Source organism: Sphaeramia orbicularis, chromosome 6 (genome assembly GCF_902148855.1).
Source record: "Sphaeramia orbicularis chromosome 6, fSphaOr1.1, whole genome shotgun sequence".
Lineage (NCBI taxonomy): Eukaryota > Metazoa > Chordata > Actinopteri > Kurtiformes > Apogonidae > Sphaeramia > Sphaeramia orbicularis.
In genome coordinates, this window is record NC_043962.1 from 15,443,650 (window position 1) to 15,462,060 (window position 18,411).

Here is an 18,411-nt window from a genome sequence, read left to right on the forward strand (position 1 = left end):
ACACAGAGGACAGACAGTAAGCCTTTGTATGGTCTGTCTGTGCTTAGTACAGTACATGAAATATAACACATTGTATTATAGAGCATGAGAGGATTATGTGTTCACTGTATGTAGGTGGTCTCAACGGGGAAGGCCCAGTGACACAAATATGACGGAGTAGGTCAAACTGCGGACATTAGTGTAAGTACATAACAGAAGAGTGGTGGAAATTTTTGGCAGAAAAACAGATCAGTGAAAACAGTAACCAAAGCATAAGAGATAAGTTTGTGTAATTTTGGTTTTCATTCTATATATAGGGACTTGTAGAGATTATGTAAAAATAAGATAAGATGAGACGAGACGAGACGAGATGAGACGAGATTAGATAAGATAAGATAAGATAAGATAAGATAAGACTTTATTTATCCCACTGTGGGGAAATTTCACAGTTAGCAGCAGCAACATACAACAAGCAAGTGCAAAGAAAAAGACAGGTAGAAAAACCACAAACGAAATGTGAACAATTTAAATATAAAAAGAAAAATAAGAAATTTGGTATTGATATAAATATTTGTATAACTATAGAATTAGAATGGTAGAATTAGGTTGCACATGCACATGGTGTGTGTGTGTGGGGGGGGGGGGGGGTGGTGACTGAGGACTGTTGTACAGTCTGAAATAATAAAAATAATTAATTGTTTTGATAGTGAGTTGTATGTGATATTGAATGAATTTGTCATATTTGGGCGCTGTCCTTTAACCCTTTGTAGAGCAATACTATGAAATCCAAAATTTTAACCATAATGTGTTATTGCAGGACATAACAAGACTTTATTACTTATGTGAAATTTTAAAATTTTTTTATTGTCATGTAGAAAATCAAGGTCAGTGAAGTTACCATATTTGGGTCCTTGCCCATAAGTGGCAAAATATATATAGATATGTATCCATAAAGTGTATATGTAAAATACAAGAAAACACATGTGAGGTGAAAGGAACATGTATTTTAGAACATTAGACCAACATAAGTGCTGATCCAGACCCCTGTCCACATCCACATTATCCCTTTGAACATCATTCCTTACATTAGTACCATTACTTCATGGTACCTGACAAAGCAGGTCCACTCACTGTTCATGCAGAGGTGGACCTTACAGACCCTGTAGACCACATTGGACCTGAGATTGTTGACTCACTGTTCTCACTACAACTGTTGCTGTCATTGTCTCGTAATGTGTGCAGAAATGACCAAAAATAGTCACTTGCCTGATAAAGGGTTAATTTGTCTCTTGTGTTTGACTCTTGCGTCTAACCGTAACCTTTGCTAATCTAAGCCAATGTTTCTGTTATTGGACAAAAAGATGAATTAGGGACCTGTTTTTTTCTTGTCTCACCTCATTCATCATGGGAAAAGAGCCTCTCCACATGGCTAATGAGATTTGGCTTGTCCTGAGCCATGCTTAGGTTTTTTAGCCTCATCCACTTCTACAGTCACACACACTTACAAAGACTCACAAAGAAACTAGGAAACACACAGTCACCCACTCAGTCGCTCAGAATCAGAATAATCAGGCCGACATCCAGAAACTCACTTGACAATAATAACAGCTTGCAGACTGGGTTTTGATACACTGACTTACTGGGGATTTATTTATTTATTTAATTCAATTTATTTATTTATTTGTGAACCACCACAAATCACAGTACTTTTCGTCATCTGTGCAAATATACATCTTTCTTGAGGAGTTTTGTTTTGTTTTGTTTTTTTTAAATGATCCGTCCAAAAACCTACTTACAGCAAAGTTTTTACTGTTGGATTCTTAAGAAATAATAACTGTGTCAATAATTAATTTTACATGCGTCAAAGACTATGCGAACCATGACTTTTCAAAGTGTTCACAGTGTTCCTTTGAGATTTTATTCATTTTAACAGCTGGATTTAAAGTAGCAAGAAACCACAGCTAGCGTTGGAAATAAATTGTTTACGTTCTTTCTTTATTGCCAAGTGCCATTAACATATTAAATGTAGCTCAGAATGAAGCCTATTATCGCCCGTGTGGCTGTTGTGTAAACTTGTGAACTCGACCCACATGGTGACATGCTGTCACTGAGAGGCCTTCTGTGTGTCTAAAAGTGCAGATGCTTCACTCCACCTGCCAGCCAGGTCAAACTACCCTCACTGCTCTCGGCCAAATGGCACGAGTTACTGATACTGTCTGTTTTGGCTGGCAGCTTATCTCGCTTGGGTTTTCTTCATCTGGCACACGGCAGCTTTTAGCCAAGGGCCTAGCAGAATGTAAGGCACCAGATCCAGGTCCACTAAGAAGAGGTCATTTGGCCTTGGTTTGACTGAGTCTCATCTGGCCTGGTCCGCTCAGTCCAAACACCTGCTGTTCATTCTATCCAGATCTGACCGCTTGGCTCAGAGACTTAAGCGCAATCCCAATTCACCCCTTAGCCCTCCCCTTTACCCTTACCCCTACCCCTTGGCCCTTGCACTTGGCACTACCCCTTGAAAGGGTTGAAATATTCCCCTGTGTCAAACATGCGGCCCGGGGACCAAAACCGGCTCGTAAAGGTTCCAATCCGGCCCATGGGATGAATTTGCAAAGTGCAAGTTAGGGCATCAAAGTCAAAAATAATATCATAATAACCTATAAATAATGACAACTCCAAATTGTTTTAGTGCAAAAAATACATTTACAAACTATCCAAACAAAAAGGATGTGAATAATCGGAAGAAAACGGAATTTGTCAAGAAATATAAGTGCAATTTAAAAAATTTTCTGCCTGTTACTAAATGTTTTGTGCATATGTATTAATGATAAGTTGAGGCAAAATACTGATAAAACTTCTTATATTTCCCAACAAATTCTGTTTTTTTTTTCAGGTTATTCACATTCTTTTTGTTCGGATAGTTCGTAAATGTAAATATTGGCATAACTGAACGTTATTTTTTGCATTAAAACAATTTGAAGTTGTCATTATTTATTAGTTATCATGTTATTATTTTACTGGTCCGGCCCACTTCAGATTAAATTGGACTGAATGTGGCCCCCCGAAGAAAATGAGTTTGACACCCCTGCCCTATGAAATGAGACAACCCTTCGAGACCTGTTACGTCATCAGCAGTCATCAATGCCGCTACAAACAGATGCGACAACTGTGTTTCTGAAAGAATTCACCATGCCGCCAGCAGCTGTAACCGTCTCTGTGGCATGAGCTTTGGGTGTGGCTATCAACTATAAACTGCAGAAATGTCTATAACACATTGAAATGGCATTAAATGGACGATCAAATGATTAAGTTATGAAGAAAATACATACATTTGTATCAAAAAATTCATGGGAAGGAATGCTTCTCGGACCAAAAAAAAGAGTTTATTCGAAGTGCTCTTTGGAAAAAGGGATTCAAAAAGTAGAGATCAACTGAAAGAAACATCCAAGGCACTCTCTTTAAACATTAAAATGCCTTTATTGACATGGCACGGTCATATCTAGACCCTAAATATTACCATGCCATGTCAATAAAGGCATTTTAATGTTTAAAGAGAGCACCTTGGATTTTTCTTTCAGTTGATATCTACATACATTTGCGTTTCTTTCGTCACATTGCTGCACTTTTTTGCTGTGTTTATCTCCATCTTGCCGATGATTTGAACAGAATTATGGGAGATTTCTCAGATTTCACCCCTCCTGGTCCTGAAAAATCTCAGTTTCGGGGGCCAAACAGCCCTCCCCTTTAGCCCTTTCCCTCCGACTCATTGAGAATTGGGACACCCCTACCCCTTTATGTGAACATGCAAAATGGAGGGGGAGGATCAAGGGGTGAATCGGGATTGGACCTTAGACTTTGACAAACTTTATTGATCCACAAGGGAAATTACTTGGTTACAATAGCTTTGTTGCATACAATAGCACCCTTGAAAAACACTAGCAAAAATGCAAAAAAAAAAGGAAAGTAAGTGTGAAGAGATAAAAGCACTAAAAAATATAAATAGAATACCTAATAAAGCAGAAAAAATACAAGAGTTGTACCAATCTACAGGAAATGGAAGTAAATATATACATACAGGTGTGAAAGAGATGTGGGAAAGGAAACCTGCCTGTTAAATGTTTCTGTTATAACTGGATAAAGAGCAGTGGGTTAGTTATTGCAAACCACAAACCTAAGACACATAGGAAGAACAGACACAGAGCTCTCATCACTCTCTGCTACAAGCATCAAGATCAGCTGACAGTGCAGTAACGAAATACAGTAGCTTGGGCCTCATGGGACAAAAATAGCTGCATTTTTCCTGTCACCAAAACAAAGTGATTTACAGATTTTATTTTTGGTGAAGGGGTAGATCACATGCGAGGAAGCGGACTTGTGTAAGAAGGTATAACTTTTAGAATAGAACGGAATTTCAAATGCAGCCACGCACTGTACCCTATGTTTTAATCTGCAGTATAGTCACAAACAGAGTGTTGCATCCTTATTTGATCACTTCCATTGACTCAAATAAAAAAAGAGATAATTACAACACCTTCTTATCCTCTTGTAGACTACTGTCACAAATTCGACTCAATATTTCACTGTTTTTATATTGAGATACTGTTCAACATTCTTTCTGAATGTACATATGTTACCTACGAAATTCAACACCCTGTTTCTGTAACAGTCTATTAATTAATTTCATGTCATTCTACTGATTTTTGGATAATGTTTATTTTGTTTGGATTGTTGACTGGAATAACGGCTCAATATCATCATCAATGAAATAATCTACATACGAGTGCTGGAAAATGTATTTAACCCATAAAGACCACATTTGTGGCAGTTCCCAAATTAATTTTTCTCTATATTTAACCTTTCTTAAGTGATTTATCACCATTTATTTTTATTTTATCCTCTGTATTTTGCATTTTTTTCAGTGAAAATAATGTATATTCCTATATTCAATTTACTGACCATGTAGATATTCATAAAAGCTCACAGAAAAATTGAGGGTTATTATTTGAGAAACAGAAAATTGAAGAGGAAATGACTTTTTCAGCACAATCTATCATTAACTGATCATAAACCAAACATCTCCATCCACTGTCATTGATCCAACTCCATGGGTTTTACTGGTGAATCAATGTTGTAGAAGATGACGGTGTCTGAACGTCCAAATGGGTCATATCTGATGACCATGAAAAGATGACAAACTGCATTTTACACCAATTATGTCAATATTTTAATAGGTTTAGTGGTTCAGAAGTTATTAAACATTTTAGATCAGTAGATGGTTTTGGTCGCTGGTGGCTGTTTGGGTCTTTATGGGTTAATTACTATTACAACACTAATGCCAATTATGCCTAATGTCACTAATTTGCAACATAGTAATTGCAGGTGCTGTATTCAAATATACACTTAATTTGGGATCTGCATCACAGCAACAACACAAATAATTTTTGCTCTATAATTATAAATACATTTAGGCAGTAAGCGGCTTTCTGTAGTCAGTTAATGTCTGCAGTTCTGTACAAATTTGAGGTTCTGGTTTTTCTCTTATTTCCACATCACAGACAGAAATATTGAACTTCTCATCATTTTTCATTCCCTTCTTGATGTTGATGACAAAGTGTGGATGTTTGTAGTAAACTAAAGGAGTCTTAAGTGTTCTTTTATGTGTTGAAAAAGTTCTCCTCCTTAAGCTGAATGTACTCTTCTTGTATTTACTGGAAAATTTGTCACTAAACTGAAAACAGACTTTTTTTTAACTGAAAAGCCGACATTCTTCTCAATGTCATACTACTTTAACCCATAAAGACCAAAACATTCACTTGTGACCAAAAGCGTCTACTGATCTAAACTGTTTAATACCTTTTGATCCACTAATCCTATCAATATATGTAAATAACTGGTGTGAAATGGAGAATTTTTTCCTCTTCTCATGTTCATCAGATATGACCGATTTGGACGTTCAAAGGTTCTGTAGGAATGTGGAAACACCGTCATCTTCTACAACATTGATTCACCAGTAAAACCTACGGAGTTGGATCAGTGACAGTGGATGGCAGTGCTTGTTTTATGTTCAGTTAACGATAGATTTGCTGAAAAATTTACTTTTTCTTCAGTTTTCTCTGTTTCTGATATAATAACCTTTGAATTGACTGAGTTTTCATAAACATCGAAATGTAGTATAGGAAATTAAATACAGGCAAATACATTATTTACAGTGAAAAATGCACTTAGATAAATGACAGTGGATGGAGACACTTGTTTTTATTTTACTGAAAAAAATCAATTTTTCTTCAGTTTTCTCTGTTTCTGATGTAAAAACCTTCAACTTTAATCTGGGCTTTTATGAACATCTACACAGTCAGTGAATTAAATACAGGAACATATATGATTTTCTTTGAAATATGCAAAATACAGAGGACAATATTATAATAAATGCTGATAAATCACTTAAGAGAGGTTAAATAGAGAGAAAAAATCTGTAACACTGACTGGGTCTTTATGGGTTAAGTACATTTTGCTGAAAATCGCCACATATTTCTTGACTTAACTAAGGTTTCGAATGTGGAACTCCTTTCCTCCGCCACTGCCTGCAGTACAGTCAGCCTCTGTGTCCTGTCCTGCTGCGGACTCTGCAGTTCCCTGCTGCTGCACGGAGCAGGCGGAAGGCCAGGGCCAGCCGGGGCGTGGTGGGATAAGCTTTCACCTACGTGCTATTTGTCAGCAAGACTGTAGCTTCCCGCAGGGGTTTGTGGCAGCAGCAAAGCAGGTGGAGAATGGCAGAAGAGATGGAAGAAGAGATAAGGAGAAGTGGGGGATGTGGGTGGGGTGGGTATATGACAGCCCCTCCGGCTTTGTCTCCAGGATACAGTGGCAAGTGAGACGGCAGAGGAAAGTTGCAGGCATCTATGGAACCACCTGGGAGGCCCATTAGAGCTGCACCTCCTCCTTGTCTGACTTCCTCAGCCCCGTGAAGAGCCCACCTGGGAGGGTGCATCCACAGTGTCTCTACCTTTTTCTAACCCTGTCTCCCCACTCCCGCACCCCCTTCCTCCTCCCCCCCGTACTCCCAGAGGCCTCTTTTATAGGATGCTAAGTGCCAGGCCCCTGCTGCTGTGTCTCCGGCTCAGGATGGGTCCCTTGTCGAGCCCCATCCATACGTCACCGGCAGCAGCGAAGACCGAGAGCACTCCCTCACTGATTATAGCAAGAGCACAAAGCATCAGCATCTTTTCTGTCTGTCGGTAATCCTGCCTCTCTATATAGTCTGTGTCCTGTCGCAGAGAAAAACTGTTTGAAGGAACTTGAGGAGGAGGAAAAGCGCAGGGGCACCGAGGTCGTAAAACAACAGGAATCTCGATTTCTTTACTAATAAACGATGCAGAAAACTCCAGAGAGTGGAGGAGAGTTGTGAGGAGCCACTGGAAGTTCTGCATTTACTCATGTAGAGGAAGACGATGGAGATGTAGCAGGTGAACTTCACAGCATCAGCCTCAGTGTGAACTCACTGAAGAATTGCGTCATGTACAAGTGAATGGGAGTGGAGGAAATGTAGGCCCGTTTGGAATCACCTTCATCCTACTTGTATCATCTCTGACCCTCCTCTGGCTGAGAATGGTGTCTAGAGGCTGAGGTGGGCTTCGGTGGGTGGTTGTGGCAGTATGGAGGAAATGTGCTATGTGGGAAGACAGGACCTCATCTGCCTGCTGTGGCTTTAGCCTCCTCCAGGGCTGCTGTTGGGGCAGGAACAGGAGGGTCCAACCAGAGGTGGGTCTAGATATCAGACACTTATTTCATTTTTTTCACTTTACCAACATGCCTCAACTTGCTCGCTGTCTATGTCCTCTGTCTTTTACTTCCTACTCCCTGCACTTAATTCTATATTTAGAATCACTTTGCTCAGTGCTCATTTTGATTCTGGCTGACATTTGTAAACTATGATGCTTTGTTTCAGTGGGTTTTTTGTTGTCATGGCAAGATATTCTATTTCTGCAATGTTTTACCTCGGCTGCCTTCCTCTGCCAATGCTTTGTCACCTGGGTGACAAAATCCACACAGCGTAATGACTCTCCCAGGTGAACTGTGACAAGGTTTACTATGGCTGACTTGCTGTTGGACTGTGTAACATGAAGTCGGAAGATACCTTTCACTAGAGCATGACTTCTGTTTTTCCTGTTGTCTACATCATTCGGTTTGAATCTATATATTTCATTTGGTCAGTATCATCATCATAACCTTTATTTAAACTCGGAGATATACTGAGGATGCGACCTTATTTACAATATAGCCGAGACAAAACGAGACATTTGACACATCCAATGGACATTTCAGAAATACCGAAAAGTAAAAGTGACAAGGATGAATTAAAAACAGAGAACTTTACTTAAAAACAGAAGCAGCTGGAGGTAAAATAAGATGGAATTATGGATTTAAAACAAAAAATGTTTAAAACATACAATGCCATATTAGAAGTGCCAAAAAGTAAAAATGATAAAGATGAGCTAAAAACAAAAACATCTACTTAAAAACAGGAGCAGCTGAAGGTAAAATAAGATGAAATTATAGATTTAAAACCCAAAATATTTGAAACATACAATGCCATATTAGAGGTATCAAAAAGTAAAACTGATAAAGATGAACTAAAAACAAAGACGTCTACTTAAAAACAGGAGCAGCTGGAGGTAAAATAAGACGCGATTGAGGATTTAATTTCTAACTTACTAAATTCATTTGGTAATATTATGATTCTGTTTATTTTTACAGCTTCTACTTCCAGCTATACTGCAGTGCAGATGAAATTAGATACTCAGTAACGCACGGTACGACAGCTGAGCTTCCCCAAATGAACACAAGTCAAAATACATATTATGTGATTGTGTTGTTCTAACATTTTGCCAAATCAGCAGTTGCAAACAACAGCACAGTGCACTTTCTACTCCCAGTGAAATCTAGGTTGTATAAGATGAAAGCATCTTTATGCAGCTCTTCTCATTTTTTAATCAGGCCAGATTGAAGATCCAAGTGTTCAATGCTTCCTTCTGGGTGTTGTTGTTCATCCTCTGTGGACCCTTTTCATATGAAGGGCTACTCGACCAGCTGGGGCCAAACTGTCTGCAGCTCCAATAATCCTCAAACTGTTTGTCAGCTCTCACATTTTTACATCACGTTTTACATTATTCCATTATATTAATTGTTTTATCGTATTATTAAGTCATGAAAAAACACTAGAAAGAGATTGTACTGATGTGGACACGAGTGGATTTTTCCACCCCGAGGCCTTTTGCTGATTAGTGAAGTGTCCGTCACCGTGGCGGAACAGCTGTCGTCTAATCATATTCAGCTCCTGTTCTTCTTACGTCTCCTCCTCAGAAATTGATTGTTACCTCTCAGTAATGGGGATTAGTCACTGGATAAGAAATGTCTTCTTCTTATTACCGCAACATGGGTGTTAATGCTGTAATGTCTGGTCTCTTGTTACAGCGGTGGATAAGATGTGATTTCACATATCGTTTCAGGTTATAGGAAAGTTTCGCAATTGCAAGTCATCACCATGTTTCTAATTAAATTGCAAGATATTTCCTTCTCTTTAGCTCTATGAAATATTCACCATGCATGGTTTTATCAAGTTATTTTAAACACCACTGAATCAAAATTGGGATTTTTTTTTTTTATGGAACCATTTTGGATAATTTAACCTAGGATTCCATTTCCATTTCTTGTATTTCTTCTTAATGCTGCTTCTATGTTAGTTAATGTAGTAGTTGGTTAGACACAGATATGTACATATATAGATGTTGACATTTTTCTCTCTAACAGTAAATGTTAGGGTCTGTGTGCAACATTATGGAAATATTTATCAGACAAAGTACTGAAAAAACACCTTATTTTGTAAATGTGACTTGTGAAGTCATCAGGATTTTCTTATGTGCAAATGTGAGTCAAACATCTGGCTTTAGACACATGAAATGTCTGCTTTACAAATTGAATAAAGAAACAAATCATGTTTAATTGAGTGGCACCAAAGTTACAATTTTCTCAATAACAAGTAACAGATAAATGAAGACCATCTCATGTGGAAAATTATTAACTCATAAGGACCAGTGCTACTTTGGTGCCAGTTCCCAAATAAATTTTTCTCTCTATTTAATCTTTCTAAAGTAATGTTTCACCATTAATTATAATAGCATCCTCTGCTTTTTGCATTTTTCACTGTAAATCATGTATTTTCATGTATATTACATTTCGATGTTCATGAAAACTCAGTCATTTCAAAGGTTATTATATCAGAAACAGAAAAAACTGAAGAAAAAGTAACTTTTTCAGCAAATCTATCATTACTTGAACATAAAACAAGCACCTCCATCCACTGTCATTGATCCAACTCCATGGACTTTACTGGTGAATCAATGTTGTAGAAGATAATGGTGTTTCCACGTTAACTACAGAGCCTCTGAACGTCCAAATGGGTCAAATCTGATGACCATGAAAAGATGAAAAACTGCATTTTACACCAATTATTTACATGTATTGATAGGATTAATGAATCAACAGGTATTGAACAGTTTAGATCAGTAGATGGTTTTGTTGCCAATGGATGTTTGGGTCTCTATGGGTTAAAGTCATTGTGCTCTGTTGAGGTTTTACTGTTATATATCGTCTCCCTCCTAAAATAATTGCCGAAGTCATGACTTTTTTTCTGCCTAAATCATCAGATACTCAGTTCCTGGTTTGTTTTTTGTGTTTCCTGAAAAACCTGAAAAAAAAATATTACCTAGGCAATTATTTTAGGAAGGTGACGAAATTGTTGTTTTTAATTTCACATTTTGCTAAAATCTATCATTAAGTGAACATAAAAGTGATTTATCATCATTTATTATAATATTATCCTTTGAATTTAGCATTTTTTTCCCAGTGGAAACCATCTATGTTCCTATGTTTAATTAACTGATAATGTAGATGTTCATAAAACCTCACAGTAAATTCAAAGGTTATTACATCAAAACAGAAAAAAATGAAGAAATAGTGATTTTTTCTGTAAAATCTATCATTAACTGAACATAAACCCAGTGTCTCCATCCACTGTCATTTATCCAACTCCATGGACTTTACTGGTGAATAAATGTTGTAGAAGATGATGGTGTTTCACGTTCACTAGGGAGCATCTGAACGTCCAAATGGGTCATAGCTGATGACCATGAAAAGATGACAAACTGCATTTTACACCAATTATATACATGTATTGATAGAATTAGTAGATCAACAGGTATTAAACAGTTTAGATCAGTAGATGCTTTTGGTTGGTGATGGATATTTGGGTCTTTATGGGTTAAATGAGTGGCACCAGAGCTACAATTTTCTCAATAACAAGTTACACATGAATGAAGACCATCTTAGGTGGAAAAGTATTAATATCACAAGAGCAGAACATAATAGAATTAATATTGAATGGCCTTGATCACAGATGGTCGATAGATTTCCAAAGCTGTAGATCAGGGGTGTCAAACTCATTGTAGTTCAGGGGCCACATTCAGCTAAATATGATCTGAAGCGGGCCGAACCAGTAAAATAATAACATAATTATATATAAATAATGTCAACTCCAAACTTTTCTCTATGTTTTAGAGCGAAAAAAGTTGATTTACATTAGGAAAAGGTTTACATCTGCAAACTATTTTTTCAAAAGATGTGAATAACATGAACAAACTGAAAAAATAAGTATAATTTTGACAATATTATGCCTCATTTACACATGTTCATTATAACTTACAGATCACAGTGGATCTACAAACACACAAAACATTTAATAACAGGCAGAATATTGTTAAAATTACACTTACTTCTCCAAAGACACTTCAGGTTGTTCATATTTTTTCTGGTTATTAACATTTTTTGTGAAATTATATTTTGTTTTAGTGTAAATACATGAAAATATTTAGGTTTAGGTTACTTTATTTCAGACACAGACATAATACAAAACATATGGAACAAAAATAATAATAATAACAATAAACAATACACAAATAAAAAAAATCAAACAATAGAAAAATAATAATAATAATGATAAACAATACACAAAAAATCAAATAATAGAAAAAAAATAACAACTGTTGTGCCTGAAAGGGAGTAGAAAGAAGCGACTGCTTATCCAGTCCTACCTTCTGATTCCAGTCCTCAGACCGTTAGTGCTTAATCACTTGATATACAACATAAGATTGTGATTATCTATAAACACACCCCTACCAACCTGTACCCCCATACAGTCACATACACATATACATACACACATACAGTCACATACACATCTACATACACACATACACATCTACATACACACCAGTTTATGTCTACCGCTGTACACACACGTCTGCACCCCCATGTTTATATACACACACCATACAATAGAACAACCTGACAATCCAAATAATGATCATACCCTTCCTTGAGCCAGATATTGTGAAAATAACATTTCTTTGTACATTTTCTTGAATTTTTGAATATTTGGACACTGCTTGGGGTCTATCCCCAACCCATTCCAAAGCTTGACCCCACACACTGACACACACAAACTTTTCCTGGATTTACATTTACAAAGAGAAACATTTGGGGTTGTCATTATTTATAGGTTATTCTGATAGTATTTGACTGGTTCTGACCCACTTGAGATTGAATTGGTCTGAATGTGGAACCTGAACTAAAAGGACTGTTAATATCTTCAGTGTAATTTTTGCATTTCACAAATTCATCCCAAGGGCCGGACTGGACCCATTGGCGGGCCGGATTTGGCCCCCGGGCCGCATGTTTGACACCTGTGCTGTAGATGTTTATTACATTAGTTAGTTCGGGGACTATTAGTTGAACCTGTTGACAAGGAAGGCTTTACTATTTCCCATGACTTAAAGAGGTGTCTCTGACATGCGCTGCTAGAATTTCATTGGTTTCCAGTATAAATCATTTGAAAATCAGCACCGAGGTCAGAGTCTTTTTATAGTGAATCGTTAAAAGCGCTGCAAACGCTTCAACTGGAAACAAGTGGAACTCTCAAATCATTCTGTTGGACTGAAGTGTGTTGAGACTGCGTAATAACATCCACGCTTTTTGGCACCACAGAGGTACTTGTTGTAGTTCTCACCGATGGCATGGACTGTGCGGACTGTGTGTGGTCGGTGTCTTGTGCGCGCTCGGCTGAGGCCAGTGCGTGCGTCCGTCCGTGCGTCCGTGCGTGCGTCGGTGTAAACCCTGTCCACGGCGTCGGTGTTGGAGAGCGCATCAGTCATAGCAGGAGCTGTAGGTGGACGACAGCAAAACGATTAAAAAAAACAAATCTATATCGGGAAAGCCCCAGCTGTCAGCAGCAGAAACCTGAACAGGTGGCTGCCTCGGTGTCTTAGCAGGACGCGTCAAGGCGCAGAGACCCTCAACAGCTTGTGTCGCTCACTAATCTTCCCTCTGACGACAGCGCATTTACTCTGTCAGTGTAAAACCGGCAGCACTGGCCAGGTTTGGGTCTGTGAAGCTGATCAGCCGTCGGAATTTACATCACCCTTTACTGATTCACTGTGCATCACGAAGTTGGACTGGTGGAAAGTGTATTTTTGGTCTTGAGGCTGGACTGTCAGAGTGGATGTGATGGCTGTCTATTGGATTTTATAATCATCATTTTTGGATTTCTGTTTTGGTTTTTGTTTTTTGTTTTTTTGATGTTCCAGCAACTGTAAAGATTGATATTGATAACACAGGATGCTGCCAGAAATAAATAACAAGGTGAGGCAGTTAAGATGTATTGATTTATTATCTGCTCAAATGTATGTGTTTGGGATGTCAAACTTATTTTCTTTCAGGGAACACATTCAGCCCAATTTGATCTCCAGTGGGCCGGACCAGTATAATAATAACAGAATAGCCTATAAATAATGACAACTCCAAATTTTTAGTGCAAAAAAATAACATTAAATGATGAAACTATTTCTATCCAAAACAAAAAAAGAGGTGAAAACCCTGAAAAAAAAAGACATTTCAGAAGAAAAATAAGTAAAATTTTATCGATATTATGCCTCAACTTATGATTTATACATGTGCATTACAGATCAGGTCTACCAAGGCACAAAACAGGCAGAATATTGTTCAAATTGCACTTATTTTTCTTTAGACATTCCAGGTTGTTCATATTTGTTCATGTTTTTGACATTTTATTGTTAAAGGATATCAAAATTTAATGTTCTTTGCAATAAATCAAAGAGAAAAAAATGGTGTTGCCATTACTTATAGGCATAATGTCATATTATTTTTCTTACATTAAACCAAGAAGAAAATTTGGAGTCATTATTTCTAGGTTATTATGCTATTATTTTTGAGTTTGATGCCCTTGACTGTTAATATCTTCAGGGTAATTTTTGCATTTTGCACTTTGTAAATTCATCTTGCGGGCCAGATTGGAACCTTTGGCGGGCCAGTTTTGGCCCCCGGGCCACATGTTTGACACCTGTGAATTAGAGGGATGTTTTGATTTGTTTTTCTTGCACATATTGCACGTTGCTGTATCTTCCACAGAGCTGGAGCACAATTTCCTTTTATAACTTTGGATTTCATGTAAAGTAAGACTCTTTTGCCCAGATACAGGGCTTACTTCCAGGTTAACTCTATTTTGGGAGAAACCCCTTCACAGGTATCTTTTTACACACATGATCTACCTGTTTTGATCTATGGCAGGAATGTAAAGTTATAGTCGCTTTTGGATGTATTTCCACTTCTCCCCCACAAGTTATCCCACTTCAATGCTTATTTCGTCGTCCACCCCCTTTCTCCTGATCGCATGCCAAGTTCTGATGAAAAATCTGATCCATTTCTATTTCAGTCGTTGTTTAGCCTACTTACTTCACTGTTTGTGCGCTGACAGATTCTGTAAGTCTATATGCGTTCTGGTGTATTTTTCACACCTTACATGGAAACTGATATAAATTTATCCCCTTGCTGTTTTTGGATCATAAATGGGAATTCCACATTTTAGTTTGATTTGAGAAGTGGCATGATTTTGCGCTGAAAAATGACATGTGACAGCCACCTATGTCAGTGAGGGCAGTTTTACAGTTTGTTGATGTTTACCCTCACTTATAGTTTTATTGCTTTGATGACCTTCTGACCAACTGACCCTGGAGGACTGTAATGAGCCAAAGCTTTTCTCACATGCTACCCTGGGATGATCTCCTTTCCAGCAAAGACCCCTACTTACAAAGACAGAGAGCTGGTCACTAATGCTCCAGTTGTAGGTCTTTCACTGTGTTCACATTATTTATATGCTGGCAAAAAAAGAACACAGTTTAGATCAACAAAACTATTCATCATAATAATTTAAAATTTTTAATCAACTGTTAAATATAGTTGCGGAAAAAATTATTAGACCACCCTTGTTTTCTTCAGTTTCTTGTTCATTTTAATGCCTGGTACAACTAAAGGTACATTTGTTTGGACAACAACAAACAACAAAACAACAAAAGTAGCTCATAAGAGTTTAATTTCAGAGCTGATATCTATCCATTTTCCATGTTTTCTTGATAATAACCAAAATCACTTCAGGTCTTTTATCAATATCTATGGCATTGTACTGCCAAAAACAGTGCTTTTAGGCATTCCATGTTTTCTTTTCTGTCTGTTTTAGTCACATGACACACGTAGGAGTTAGTACTTGAATGCATAAAAACTGTTTTTGATGACTTTTGATGGTCTAATAATTTTTTCCGTGACTGTAGAGTGCTATAAATTCAAGTTCCTCATATCATTTAATGCAGTGTGATTTTTATTTGATTATTATATTATACTGAATACTAGGAAAGCAGACCTTTCCCAAGGCAGATCAGTGCCCCCCCATTCACCACCAAAATTTAATCATTTCTTCCTTGTGTCAGTATCAACATTTCCTGAAATTTTCATCCAAATCCATCCATAACTTTTTGAGTTATCTTGCACACGGGCAGACAGACAGACAAACCAACACCAGCAAAAACACAACCTCCATGGCGGAGGCAATAATGAAACAGTCACTGTTTGTATCAGCACTTGGTTTTGCGTTGTGTCATCAGCGGGTTTCCACGGGCACGGTGCTCATTAGTCAGGCTTACAGCTGACTTCTACAGGTGATGATTTAGAAACCAACCTGCCACGGTGACCTACATGCCTCCCCTTCCCACCCCCCTGAGATTGTAACATGACTACATTATCTTTATTCTTCCTGCCTTAGACCGGTTTTATTGAATGACTGACTTTCAAATTCAATGTAAAGAGCAAAGTTAATGAGTGTTCATAAGATCTGTGTACTTTGTACTCGTACCCAGTGAGATATGCTCCATAGAGGTTTATTGTGAAGCGCAGTGTTCATGCATCAGCTCTGTTTCCCATGTAGTTCTGTTGAGCCCAACCTGGATGGATCAGTTCCTATCCTTCCTCCCATCTTGCTATGACACTGATCTGATGTTGAACTTGTGGTAAATCTTAAGATTATTATAAGGAACCACGTCCTCCTTATTGGACACACCCAAATCAACCTGTTTAACCCCCCCCCCCCCTCCTCCTCCTTCCCTCTTTGCCCGTCTGGCAGAGTGAGTTTAGCCTGTATCCCCATATGGAGCTAAGCTTTATTTCACCCATATGTTGCACGCTCACCCTCTGATTAATAAAGCACGTGTAAGCTGGCTTGGTGTTTGACAGAGGCGTGCAGAATCATCCCAAATGCATGAGCCACAGAGTTTTTTTCTTTTTTCTTTTTTTTATGAATGTCTATTGCTTTTAACAATTCCCTGTTGTCTTATAATACATTTTTAGCAAGTGGTACAGGGTCGGAGGCAAGTGTACAGACAGATACATGTGCACATGTGCATAAACCTGCTCAAACCAGCACATACTGAGAGAGAGAGAGAGAATACTGGACTGTGAGACAATAACTGTTGCTGGGTTTTTGCAGGAGTAATCTATTTTAAGATCATAGAGTCTAATGTTGGAAACTCTGGCTGTTTTAACTGTCCATAGATGTGTGTTTCTGTGGAGACAAGAGAATCCAGCCAGAACAAAACCAGACAAAAATGTCATCATTATTTTTATATTCCTGTGCACAATACAAAGTTGTTCCACCACAAATATGATTAATATGATCTCCTATTTTCAGCATGTTGACAGAGTGATATAAAAAATGTGAAAAGATGCTATTTTTTCCCATTTTCAATTGTGTATTTTGTTTGAATTAATCTCTTTCCACCCACAGACGTCACGACCAGAGGCTTTCCCTCATCCTCACAGACTCGCTACAGAAGGCAACCGCCTCAGTACAAACCGACCTTGCTCGCAGGTTAGCGCCTCTGCAAGATGTTGTAACAGAATGTTCTTTCAACAATGTGAATGGAAGTGTATGAATTACATAAGGTGTGGTTTTTTCAACCCCTGAAGATAGGTCTTAAGAAAATATATCCCTATATATAGTAATATAGATACTTATATTATATTAATACTTAATTAGTCAGTTAGTATCTGTTTTCAGTATCTATCAGTATGCATCTAATTTAACTAAAAACCCAAGGCTTTTAGTTTTGGTACATGCTGGAAAGAGAAACCTCCCTCTGCCTATTGCTGTCAGTCATGATTCAGTTCCTCTGTGCAGCCAATTATCACATTTTCTCCTGAGATCTTTGATAAACACCAGCGTGACTATGCACATCTGTCTCCATGTATGTGGTATTGTGCTGTAATGCAGTTTTCCACACCATGAGACCGACTGATTCAAGCATGTCTAAAAGCAGCATGTCTCCCAGTTATGTACAGGCACGCAACTGTGTTTACTTCCTTTGCCTGTTGTGGCAGGTGCTTGTAACTATATTTAGCCCTATCTCTATGCATCCTAACCAAGTTGGCAAATCCTGCAGTAGCTCTTAACACGTGAGGTGAAATATCAAGATTCTCTACTGTATAGAGGGGAAAGCCTTTTTTCCTGGAACCCTGCTGATAAGTGATGAATTCATTATTTTGTCAATATCGTACATTGTTAAAGGGTAAGTCATGCAGTGTGTAGAAACAGTGCCATTTAAATAAAGCACTGAGACAAAGGGCTACTCCTTTAGTATATTTTATTTTTTTCCCAGCAGCCTGGCATAGGACAGAGGTCTAATTTTGCCCATCACTGCCAGGGATGAGCCTTGCAAGGTTGTGACACATGTAATCATGCTCTTAGAGCAAGTAGAATGGCAGGCAGAGAAAAGCAGGATACAGCTCTTCACCTCCCCCACAGAGCCTCCAGAGACAGACTCTGTCAAATCCGAGGCTCATGGGCTTTGTCCCCATTTCACTCTCACCGCGGTCAGTAATTCCAACCACCACCTGTGGGGGGTCCTGGTCACCTGAGCCTCCATAGACCAAACAGACATGGAAGACTTGTAGCTAGTTAGCTGAGAATACAAACCAAACCTG

At 38.1% G+C, this 18,411-nt stretch overlaps 1 protein-coding gene across 4 annotated transcripts in view; it reads left to right on the plus strand.

The window, feature by feature from the left end:
* The window catches only part of dyrk4 (dual-specificity tyrosine-(Y)-phosphorylation regulated kinase 4), a 44,419-nt gene that overhangs the window by 11,984 nt on the left and 14,024 nt on the right, over positions 1-18,411 (plus strand). For 2 of the 4 annotated variants that reach the window (XM_030136907.1, XM_030136908.1), the window contains exons 1-2: positions 13,604-13,728; positions 17,216-17,299. In XM_030136907.1, the coding sequence (XP_029992767.1) occupies positions 13,705-13,728; positions 17,216-17,299 (108 nt within the window). In that variant the 5' untranslated portion in view covers positions 13,604-13,704. Of the gene's footprint in view, positions 1-13,603; positions 13,729-17,215; positions 17,300-18,411 lie in introns of those variants that run through there. The other 2 variants (XM_030136906.1, XM_030136905.1) reach the window with 1 other exon arrangement.